Source organism: Oryctolagus cuniculus, chromosome 8 (genome assembly GCF_964237555.1).
Source record: "Oryctolagus cuniculus chromosome 8, mOryCun1.1, whole genome shotgun sequence".
In the NCBI taxonomy this organism is placed as follows: Eukaryota; Metazoa; Chordata; class Mammalia; order Lagomorpha; family Leporidae; genus Oryctolagus; species Oryctolagus cuniculus.
Window position 1 is genome coordinate 7,000,289 of NC_091439.1, and position 13,131 is coordinate 7,013,419.

The 13,131-nt window shown below is 36.9% G+C and overlaps 1 protein-coding gene across 3 annotated transcripts in view; it reads right to left on the reverse strand.

The window, feature by feature from the left end:
- The window catches only part of GLRB (glycine receptor beta), a 126,981-nt gene that overhangs the window by 37,210 nt on the left and 76,640 nt on the right, over positions 1–13,131 (reverse strand). For all 3 annotated transcript variants that reach the window (XM_051819910.2, XM_070047177.1, XM_051819912.2), the window contains 3 exons: positions 2,336–2,565; positions 2,149–2,231; positions 46–186 (listed from right to left, as the gene is read on the reverse strand). In XM_051819910.2, the coding sequence (XP_051675870.1) occupies positions 46–186; positions 2,149–2,231; positions 2,336–2,565 (454 nt within the window). The remainder of the gene's footprint in view (positions 1–45; positions 187–2,148; positions 2,232–2,335; positions 2,566–13,131) is intronic.

The window sequence follows — 13,131 nt, forward strand, 5'->3', positions numbered from 1 at the left end:
AATAGGACTTAGTTTTGTTTAATTTTAAGAGAAAATATTACTTACCAGTGCCTTTATAGTATTTCGTACAGTTACCATATTCAATGTCTTCCTTCTTAATATCAAATTGAGGCAAGGCAATTTTTTCTAACTGAACAGGATCTCCTGACTGCCAGATAAATCGCAAATCATCAGTTGTATAACCAACTATAAACAAAAATAAACAAAATATCAGTGTGGAATATAATCAATTATTTATGTTTTCTTATTATTTCTAAATACTAAACATAGCTAGGGTAAGAAAATAGAACCTTCTCATTTGGCACTGTAGTTAAGAAAGTAAAGAGGTAAAATCCATGGCCACTAATAACACTATTAGCATAACTGTTACAGATAAGCATCTTAAAGAAAAAGTTAAATAATCAGCATGCTGCAAATAACACTTAGAGCATCATGGACTGTAAATAATTCACCCTTGTGTGCTGTAACTCATCAATGACATTAACAAGTGATGCAGGATTTTGGAACCCTTGCATTTACAATCATACAAATTCTTATGTGGAATTATTTTAAGAAATGTAATTAGTGAAACAACTAATTTTTGAAGAAATCAATGTTGCATCACCACAGAGGATCAATAAAACAAGCTCTCAAATGGACATCACCACAACTTCAGTTCAAATCCTAAAGCACATGTGCTTGTCATAGACAATGTGGGTATAATCTAAGGGGGCTCTACACTGTAGCCTATCACCAAATTCTAAATTGCACATTTTAAAGCAATATATTATTGTATCCAGCAACAGAACTAAAACGTAATACACAGCTGGAATTTTGTATAAATACAGAAAGTCTTCAAAATTTCATGGAAAACACATTACAAATAAACTCTACATTGATTTCAAGAGTGTTTTGCAACCAAATAGAATCTTTTAATTCCCTTTTGAGGCCGGCACACCAGCTCACTAGGCTAATCCTCCACCTGGCGGCACCGGCACACCGGGTTCTAGTCCCGTCGGGGCGCCGGATTCTGTCCCGGTTGCCCCTCTTCCTGACCAGCTCTCTGCTGTGGCCAGGGAGTGCAGTGGAGGATGGCTCATGTGCTTGAGCCCTGCACCCCATGGGAGACCAGGATAAGTACCTGGCTCCTGCCATTGGATCAGCGCAGCGCGCCGGCCGCGGCAGCCATTGGAGGGTGAACCAACGGCAAAGGAAGACCTTTCTCTCTGTCTCTCTCTCTCACTGTCCATTCTGCCTGTCAAAAAAAAAAATTCCCTTTTGATGCACCCCAAAGCATACTCACACACACACACATAAACATATACATATATCCTGCATAAAACATATACATATATGCACTTACATGTGCAAAAATCTCATTTTATAATTAGAAAACAAAAAAATATTGTTCACACTTATTTTCCATCTTAGCACATTTTTTAAAAAAATAGCAAGTAACAATGAAATGAATTTAAGTATTCAGTCTAAAAAGTAGAGGCAGGAGATGTTATAAGGTTACTACTCCTCTTTACTCTGCAGAAATAGGCCATTCTACCCAGGCATGCCCGCAAAAAATCCCTATGTTAGTGGTTATTTTTAAAGGCATATGTTCTTTTATTTTAAGGGATAAGTATCAAAGCAATTCAGCATACATTATAGATTAATAACTGACTTCAATTAATAATCTAGTACATCTTTTACAAGCCAAAAAGCATATGATTCTAGAAATATAGAAAATCTAATTTTGTTAAAGATTCTTAAAATTGCTACACATTCCAAGAAATGAATGCCTTGTTGGTTTTACAGAATATTTTTGTTCCATATTTCTGCTTCTATAGAAATCTGGCTTTAGTATCTGGAAAGTAATTTAAGTTAGGTCATCATTTTCTCCTTTACTTCGTCTGTATTACTAGTTCAAACGAGGATGGCGACTGGAACAAGTTAGAAGCATACCCAACAGCAATTACTTTGAAATCAGACTAGTACAAAAAGGGTTTGCCTTTCTTAATAAAAATTAACATAATATAGGAATAACTATATGCTTCCTATGTAAATTCCTCTGAATATGTGCAATCAAAAGCATTAGTGTGGCCACTGTTACATAAGACACGAGTGGCATGCAATGCCTAGAAGTTCTGAACATGAGATCACGTGGTTTTATTTACGTACAGCTCTCCAGCTGCATCTTGCAGCGCTGGGTATCCATGGGAAACAATGTCAAGTCCAAAGGGCATGAAAGAGTAATAGATAACCTGGAAGTAAAAACAATGGTCTTAGAAATCATTTAAATATATCTGTCATCCAGTGATTGGAGAAGGAAAATATAAATGAATAAACATTAAACATATAAATATACCTCATGCTGACAAGGACATCTCCATCCCGAAAAATAAAGAGGAGGATATTTTCCTGGGTTACATCGTGAAAATTGGCACTTTTCTCATTTGCAAAGAATAAATCAGGTTTCCACAAACACTTGTACATCGTGGGATCCACTGTCAGTGCATCTGAGCCCCTGAAGTCACTAGGGAGCTTCAGCCTGGGGTCATTCCACTTCTGTCTCAGGAAGATGTTAACTCTGTAGTCCTGGAAAATAATACATGTGTGCCTGTGTGTGTTTGTTGCTATTTTTAACAACAACACCAAGATAAAAACAGATTCAGTGATTAGCAGCACAAACATTTTTGCTGTACCCAAACTAACCAGGAACATAACAGTAAATGAGGGTTTTGTCAGTAATTAATCCTCCACCTGCAGCGCTGGCATCCCACATAGGTGCCGGTTCTAGTCCGGCTGCTCCTCTTCCCATCCAGCTCTCTGTTATGGCCTGGGAAAGCAGTAGAAAACGGCTCAAGTACTTGGACCACTGCACCTGCATGGGAGACCTGGGAGAAGCTCCTGGCTCTTGGCTTCAGATTGGCACAGTTCTGGCTCTTGTGGCCATTTGGGGAGTGAACCAGTGGATGGAAGACCTTTCTCTCTGTCTCTCCTTCTCACTGTCTGTAACGCTACCTCTCAAATAAATAAATGAAATATTAAAAACAACAAAAACAACAAAACGACAACAACAAAAGCCAACAAAACTCTTGTTTCTTTTTCATTACTCTCTACATATATTCTATAGCATTTGCTATATAACTTAATTAATGATTGTTTTCCTTGTATGCAATTGCTTATTATTCCATTTAGTTACATGGTAGCATGAAAGCATGCTGGCAGACACTAGATACTACCATCGTCCTTACCCCAAAATTAGAATCATATTTAAGTAAGAATAAACAAAAAGCTAAAAGAAAGCATTTCATTTGTGTTTTACTAAGTATAAAACTATAAAAACAGTATGATTTTAAATATATACATACATATACACAGCTTCACAGAAGGAATGAGTTCTGAGAAATGCATCATTAGGTGATTTCCTCCTTGTGTAGAACACTACAGTGCATACTGACATCAATTAAGATGGTTACTATGTCACGTACTGATAAATCTTATGTCATATATGTACATTTTCCAACTTTGAAATGTTATATAGCACACAGTATATAAATATGAATAGCATCTCTATCTGTAGAAAGTTAAAAACTATTTGTGACTACTCGCACATGTAATGACTTGAGCCTCTTAGATAATTGAGTGATATTTGGAGTAGGTAAAACAGATGAAAATAAAAGGAAAAATTTGTAAATTTTATGTTATAGACACTCAACCACAATAGAGAGGTATTTTAAGTGCCATACATAATTGTTTTACTTCTCCATTAATTGTTTGCCTTTTTCCAACAATTTTAATCTTAGAACTCTGAAAAATCTAAATTATGCTAGCACATACAGATTCTAAGAATATATGAATGTGGGATGTTTAATACGTTAATGTATCTTATAATTTACAGTAAAAATAAGATTCTTTTAGCCACAGTTATTTGGGTAAACAGTAAAATTCAGAGTGAGGCATTCTTCTCAGGTCTTCCATTTTTTAATTTTTTATACTGAATTTTACATATATAATTTTTATATTTTTATATGTAATTTATATATAATGAACTCAGAATACACACAAAAATGATCAAGACATAAATAATATTGGGGTTTACCTTCTTTATTTGAAATAACCCAAAATCCACATAATACTATTCATTCAAAGCCTTTTGACATGACCAAAATAAATTGAATCATAAACTTCAAATCAAAATCCAAATAACTAAATGAGAAGAAATCATAGATCATCTTTTATTAAGTAACTCCCAATACATTTCTATGGGGCATAAATGCATTGCTTTATATATTTATAAAATATAAGATATGAGCAGTTACCCTAAAAATATTGGAAATTTATTCCTTCTCTTAGATGATTTCATTTTTATATTCACATTCTGTAGAGCAGTTGGAGAAAGGCAATGCCCAAAGTGACCACATCAATATACTGAACTACTAGATGGGACATAAGATTTAATATGCCTACATCTTAGAGATATTCTGAACTTGTTTATAAAAACTTCAACATGTGATATAAAGTAATCCTTAAAAATGATTTGCAGGTGGTTTTGCAGCATAAAGTCAAATAAGTTAATGATTCTATAAACCAACACTGAATGCACCTGCCATCTCAGCAGCACCACGGAAAGTTAACAGTTAACATTTTTCTAACTAGATGAACATGGGCTCAGGAGTAAAGGAAGCCTAAAGCCCAAAATACGAAGACCTGCATTGCACAGCTATATGAAATTTTTGATGATATATACACGTATCTGAACATTCATAGTGGGACTTAATGAAGTGATTGCTTAATATCTGTCAGTGACTGTGAGATATACAAAACCTAAGCTTGTCCAAGGGATAGTCCCCTCTATTGTACATGAAAAGGTTTCCAGCCGATGCAGTATTGCTTCTTTTTTGTCCATCCCATGCAGGCAGGCATAGTCCTCCAGTTAAGAAAAAATAACCATGAAGCTCAAGCATTTTCCAAAAAAGTATGATACACTACCTTAGCTAAAAGCACATGGCTGACAGGCTTCTGACGTCACTTTGAGCACTCATCGTTTATTCAATTAAAAGTTGTTACAATGTTCCTTGAAATGATCTGCCATAGTAATGGTATTCCACAATTTTATACACTAAGAATTATTTTATTTGAGTCTCAGAGTTCTGTGTTTTATCAAGGTAATTCTACCTTGATAGATAGTAAGTCTACTTGATAGATAGTCTACCTTGAAGATGTAAGAAACAACATCTTCCAAATGATGTATTTAAAATATGCATTCACAATATTGTAACAGATCCTACGTCTTTAAGCTTTCATCAAAAAAAGCTTTCATCATTATAAGGAATAACCAGATGATGTCGTTGATGTTTCTTAGCTGTTAATTCTACGGGTCCTTATTTTGGTCAGTGTCTCTTGTATGACAATACACAAGGGGAATTCTTATTGATCAGATATTTCATTTGTTTATACATACATCACAGACAATCTATAAATTTACTAAGTGCTAGTAGGTAAGTAAGTAAGTGCTTTACAAAAGCATATCTAATGTTCAGATTCTACACTTTGAAAACACACTCCTGATACCCTCACATGCTTCCTATTACTGGAAAAATAAGACCCAAAAATATATCATACTTTTCTTTTTGTCTGACAGCTAGGGGAACTGCAAGTTAACCCTATACTTAACCGCATTAACAGTTTATCTCACCCTCACGCAGCTGCTGTTTGTCTCTGGCACATGTGGTCCCGTTTCAGTTATTTCACTGCCGTTGTTGTGTACACCTGAGCTCCTCTCCAGACGCAGGACTGGGTGACATGTCTAACGGCTCAGAGATCACCTGGCGCTTGAAGAGTCTCAGCACTGCCCGAGTGCAGTTCCCAAGCAACTTCGGCAACACGGCTTCCAGAACTAAGACACTTTATTTTACCCTATTAGATTTTCTTATTTTAATAGAATGTTAGGTATAGTATAGAAAGAGATGTAGATAGTAAGATTTCAGGGGGGGCGGCACTGTGGTGTAGCAAGCAAAGCCGCTGCCTGCAGTGCTGGCATCCCCATATGGGCACCGGTTCGAGACCTGGCTGCTCCACTTCCGATCCAGCTCTCTGCTATGGCCTGGGAAAGCAGCAGAAGATGGCCCAAGCCCTTGGGCCCCTGCACCCGCATGGGAATACCTGGAGGAAGCTCCTGGCTCCTGGCTTTTGGATTGGTGCAGCTCTGGCAGTTGCAGCCATCTGGGGAGTGAACCAGCGGATGGGAAACCTCTCTCTCTCTCTCTCTCTGCCTCTCCTTCTCTCTCTGTGTAACTCTGACTTTCAAAGTAAATAAATAAATCTTAAAAAAAAAGATTTCAGGGGTGGGTGTTGAGGGTTAAGCCGCTGCTTGGGATACCTGCATCCCATATGGGAGTGCTGGTTTGAGTCCTAGTTTCTCTATTTCCCATCCAGCTTCTTGCTAATGTGTCTAGGAAGGCATCAGATGACTGCCCAATTATGGGCCTCTGCCATTCATGTAGGAGACCCAGTTTGAGTCCCTGGCTCCCGGATTTGGCCTGGCATAGCCCTGGCTATTGCAGGCATTTTTTCTAAGACTTATTTATTTGAGAGGCAGAGTTATAAAACACAGAGAGGGAGATACAGAGAGAGGTCTTCCATCTGCCGATTCACTCACCAAATGGCCACAAAGGCCAGAGCTGGGTCAAATCGAAGCCAGAAGCCAGGAGCTTCTTCTGGGTCTCCCACGTGGGTGCAGGGGCCCGAGCACTAGGGCCATCTTCTGTTGCTTTCCCAAGCCATTAACAGGCAGCAGGATCAGAAGTGGAGCAGCCAGATCTCGAATGGGCATGCCCAAAGGGGATGTGGACGTGGGCACTGTAGGCCAAGGCTTAACTTATTATGCCACAGCACCAGCCACTGTTATATTCATTTGAGGAGTGAATCCTCAGACGAAGTCTCTCTCTCTCTCTCTCTCTCTCTCTCTCTTTCATACACTCTTTCCCTCTCTCTCTCATCTCCGTCACACTGCTTTTCAAATATTTGAAAGGCAGTTACAGAAAGGGAGAGGGAGAGAGGGAGAGAGGGAGAGAATGAGAGAGACATAGAGAGAGAGAGAGAGAAAGAAAGTCTTCTATCTGCTGGTTCACTTCCAAAATGTCCATAATGGCTGGAGCTGGGCCGATCCAAAGCCAGGAGCCAAGAGCTTCCTCCATGTCTCCCACGTGGGTGCAGGGGCCATCTTGTACTGCCCTCCCAGGCCACAGCAGAGAGCTGGATCAGAAATGGAGCAGCCAGGACTCAAACTGGTGCCAATATGGGATGTTGGCACTGAAGGCAGTGGCTTTACCCACTTGCTTCATTAATCTTTTTTATAAAAGGATCTCATTTTATTTATCTGGTCCAAAACAGCAAACTTTTGGAATGTATGTTAGTTTTGCTTCTCAGTAATTAGCTTCTAAAGACACAGTAGTATTTTATAACATTCAGTATTATCTGACAATGATTATAGAAATGCTAAATATAAATAAACTTTAGCATAATTAAAAAATAAGCCAGCCAGCAATTTTGGATGGAAGTTCAGAAATTAAATCTGCCTTATATAAAATTCCCTTTAAGTTTCCACATATACATACATATTTTGGGGGCCACAATCGTATGTTTCACTCACTTCCAAAGTGGTATGGTAACTCATCTAAAACTAGATAGTGAAGTTAGTTTCTTTAGAATACATGTTGTAATTTTAATTGTTTCCCATGTGGTTTATAGCTCTAAATCTTTCTTGAATTCTAATCAATGTTTTCACACAATACAGAAAAATATTTATATCAGTAATCATTATCTTAACATTTAAAGCATTTTAATCAGCTCAAAGTTAAACAGTGTGGCGAAAAGTCCTGAGAAACAACTGGAGGTTTGACAAAAAAGAATCTATCTGTAGGAAAAAATTATAAATGAAGTAAGCTCCTATACTCACATGTAGCCAATCTCTCTTACTGTCTACAACACCATCATATGAAACTTCTTAATAATTTACATTATTCTAACTTATACAACCCAGCTTAATGTAGTCAGCATGGGCTTGGAAATACAAAGGTTCTGACCCAAATCTTCACTCTGAAATCTAGAATCTTTGACCCTGTGCAAGTTTTTTAATCCCTCTCAACTGAGTTTCTTAATATTAAAAAATAGGAACAGCTTAATGTGGGGATTAAATAAAATTCTCAGCGTACAAGATTAACATAGAACCTTGTATACAGATAAGCTTCCTTTGCAGTTTAGGTCACAGAGCACCCAGCCACAGATGACATTACATATGTTCATAAACCATTTATTTAAATTATTCCTACTTCCTAGGTGACTGACTGTGGTTCGTTCACTCATGGATTCATTCAAAAATCATTTATTAACCATGTATTCTTCTTTATATGCTGGGTACTGAGGATACAGCTATGAGTATTCCTTGCCTTTACAGAAATAATTATAATTGACTAATTAATAATTAGTCAAACATAAAACAATTTGCAAAGCATTACTCAAAGAAAAACAGTTTGCAATGGAACATCTAATCAAGATTCTGGAGGATTCAGATAAAACTCATCAGATGAAATAACACTCAGACTCAAAGGGCATTGGAATTAGATAAAATGGATCTAAATTACGTACTGATTAATTTGCCATGGGCTCTAAGGCAAGTAATTTAACCTCCCTGACCTCAAATTCCTTGTCCATCAAATAAACCACCATTTATTTACTAATTAAATGAGATGCTGTACCTAAGGCATGAAACACAGCACAAAATGAGCACTCTAAAAAGTTAGTTTATTTTATTATTATTAAAATTATTATCTTTATACTTGTCATTTTGAAAATCTGAAAGTTACTACTGACAGCATTCTTTTTGGTTGCTACAAAGATGCAGCCTACAAGTTTGAACTGGTTAATAAACTTATCAAAACTAACATTAACTTCATTAATTACTTTGTAATTTTATTTTTATATTTCATTTGAAAGAGAGACAGTGAAAGACAGAAAAACAGATCTTTCATCTACTGGCTTACTCCCCAGAAGTCCACAGAAGCCAGGACTGGACTAACATCAGGAGCCTGAAACTCATTCCAGGTCTTCCATATGGGGGGCATACTAAGTACTGGAGGCATCGCCTGCTGCCTTCTACAGTGTTCATTAGCAGAAAGCTGAATCAGAAGTGAGCAGATAGACTCAAACCAGGAACTCAAACATGGAATGCTAGCACCCCAATGGTATCTTAACTGCTAGCCAAAAGCCTACCCCAAATTTTGTTACTTTTTCAAAAAATATAAAAATAATTTGTGTGTATATTAGACACTAAGCAGTATGATACGTAGTAGCTATATAGAGATCAATACAATGCAGAACTGAAAACAAATCTGAAATTTCTAGATTATCATTCAGATTTAACTGACTTAGAAACATAAAGCAAAACTGGCAAACATTCCTGTGAATTAACAGAATAAAGTACCTCCCATTTATTATAGTTCAGACTAAATTTAACAATTAAAAATGTTCAGTTAACAATCAATTTTGGTGTGCTATGCTAAACAATCTCTCCTTCCTTCAATTTTTCCTTCCTTCAGCATTAATTAATTAAAGATTTGCCATTTTCAAAGGTCTGAGCTACTTGCTTGGAAAGGGAAAAACGTCAGATCACTAGCCTCAAGAAGAAGGGAAATAACTGATGTAGACCCTAAAGACAGCACGAACAAAATGACACTTGTTGGAAGAACAGGTGATCACCGCAGATAACAAGGATCAGAAAAGGCTGTAGAATGTGAGTCTGAGGAGGCTTATGAAGATCAAGCAGAATTTTGACAAATGACAACATGTGGATAGGGCAGCATTAAACACAGAGGCAAAAGTGTTCCTTAGGCAACTGCAGCAACAATGCGAAAGAATCATTAAATATCCAGGTACAGAAACAATCAACATCATCACTAAAGGAGACCAAGAAACAGAAAAAGCATTTTAGAGTGATAAGAGGAAAGAGAAGATTTAAAAACAAACAAACAAACAAAAAAACTCTTAAATTCAATAATAGGAAAATAAATAATCTGTTTTTAAAATGAGCAAAAGAATATATGTAGATGACAAATAAGCATATCAAACTATATCCAGCAGGGGCCAGCAACCATGACATAGTAAGTTAGGCCTCCACCTGAGGTGCCAGCATCTCATATGGGCACTGGTTTGGTCAATGTCCTGGCTGCTCCATTTCAGTTCCAGCTCCCTGCTAATGCACCTGGGAAAGCAGCAAAGATGATGGCCCAAGTACTGGTGCCCCATGTGGGAGACGAAAAAGAAGGTCCTGGCTCCTGGCTTCAGCCTGGCCCAGCCCTGGACACTGTAGCCATTTGGGGAGTGAACCACTAGATGGAAAAACTCTCATTCTCTCTCATTCTCTCTCTCTCTCTCTCTCTCTCTCTCTCTCTCTCTGTGTGTGTGTGTGTGTGTGTGTGTGTAACTATGCTCCTCAGATAAAGAAACAAATAAAAAAAATCCAGCATATTATTATCAGGGAAATTTAAATTAAGCAAGGAGATATGACTATACACCTTTTAGAATGGTCAGAATCCCTTCAGAGTCCACAACACTGACAACACCAAATGCTGGTAGGATGTGGAGCAAAAAGAACTCTCATTATTTGCTTATGGGAATGCAAAATGGCAGAGTTACTTTGGTAGTTTCTAACAAAACTAAACATATTCTTATCGAATGATCTCACAATCAAGCTGTTGAAATTTGCCTGAAGGATTTGAAAATGTATTTAAACACAAAAACTTGAACACACAGCTTTTTTGCTTCTGGCAAAATCTGGAAGCATTCAACTTGTTTTTCAGTAGGCAGTTGGATAACTAAATGCTGGTACATTAAGACACGGAAATACTACTCAAGGCTAAAAAGGAAATGAGCTATCAACCCCTGAAAAGACAGGATGGAGCTGTAAGCACATATTGCTAAGTGAAAGAAGCTCATCTGAAAAGCCTACATATTGTATGGCTCCAACTAGGAGACTCTCCAGGAGAGAGACTGTTAAAAACTCAGTGGCTGCAGATTTAGAGAATGCAATTGTGAATCATGGAGTATTGTTAGGAGGATGAAACTCTTCTGTATCATGACAGACACATGTCATCATATATTTTTCAAAACCCACAGCATGTATAAAAGCAAGAACGGAATCTAAGAACCATGGAGGTTGGAAGATAACCATGTATCAGTGTAGGTTTGGTTGCAACAAACAAACATTCTGGTGTGGGATGTTGACATTAGGATAAACTGTATATTTGGATCAGGGTGCACTTGGAAACTATGGATTTTCTGTTAAATTTTATTTGAACATAAAACTACTCTAAAACAAAGTCTACTCTTAAAAGTGATGCAAAATAATCATAAACAAAATGTACATCGACAAATGAGAAGGAAATATTCCAATATTTGAAGTGAAGGCAAAAGAAGTTTATTGCCTTTCTGGTAGTTTACTAGAAAACTGCTCAATAAGTATACTCAAAGGTTATATGATGATTCCCCAGTAAATTGTAACTTTGTTCAACTTATCACTTTGTATTAATTATGTTCCAGGCTCTCTATAATTAGATAACTTACAGAAAATTGGTAAGCTACTAAGGATTTCTATTTGTTACAAACAATAATCCCAAAGATTTCTGTTGCCCTGTATAACATTATAAGTATGACATTGAATTTAGTAATTTTGCAGTTTTTCACTTCAGACTCTTGAATTCTCCATTGAATCCACTTTACTACTGCTTCCTTAATTAATGAGTCAAATAAATTACTAATATGTCTTCACTATAAATGTGTTTTAAATTATTTTTTTAAGAATAGGATCCAGCAATTCCATTTCTAAGAGTATACCCAAAAGTGATGAAGACAGATATAAACTGTCTACCATATTTATAATAGTATTATTCATAACAGTGAAAATAAAAATAATCAGTGTTTATCAGCAGAGGAGCAGATAGACAAAATGTGGTACATGCATACAATGAAATATTATTTAGCCATATTGAGAAATGACCAAAAATGAGAAAAACATTTACTAATTCAAATGAGTGACTCCCATGATTATGTGCAAGGAAAATATAAGAAAGTACCTATAACATGCTATTTTTATGTAAGCAAAAAAGGGGAAATAAAATACATATATACATTACATGCAAAAAGAAATGAAACTGATACATATTAAACCTGCACTAACATTGAAAACATTCATACAATTAAAACTTAGAGTTCAATAAAAATCATTACTTACAGTAGAAATGCAGAACAAAAAATAGAGGAGGACAACTACTAAAGGGCTGGTTAAAAAAACAAGAGAAAACAAAAACAAATTCCTGGAAATAGGACTTCACCAAAACAAAGGATCAAAAGCTTTGGGATGATCAACAGCAAGATTTACAGAGAGTCAAATAGAATCAAACAGAATATTTAATGGCAAATGAGGAAACCACTAAACATTTTAGCAAAAACATTTTTATACAGTGGCATACACAAAGTAGGACAACAGGGGTGGGCATTGTGGCCTGGTGAGTCCAGCCACCACTTGAGACACATGCATTATATACTGAAGCACCAGTCCCAGTCCCACGTACTCCACTTTCAATCAAGCTTCCTGCTAACATATACTAGAGGTAGCAGATGATGGTTCAAGTGCTTGGGCTTCCTCTACCCATGTGGGAGACCTTGATGGAGTTCTAGAATCCTGGCTTCAGCCTGGTCCAGTCCTGGCTGTTTTGGGCATTTGGGAAGTGAAACAACAGATGGAAGACTGAACCCTCCCTCTCTCTTTCTCTCTCTCCTACCCCCACACCCTGTGTGTGTGTGCATGTGCGTGACTCTCTCTCTCTGTGCGTGTATGTGTGAGAAAGAGAGAGAGAGAGAGAAAGAGAGAGACAGAGAGACAGACTTTGTCTTTCAGGTAGAAGGTTGGAAATTACCAACTCAGGAATCCCTAGAGCATATGCAAACACATGGAGATTGAACAACATGCTCCTGAATGAACAATGGGTCATAGAAGAAATTAAAAGAGAAATCAAAAACTTTCTGGAAGTAAATGAGGATAACAACACAACATATCAAAACTTATGGGATACAGCGAAAGCAGTGTTAAGAGGAAAGTTTATA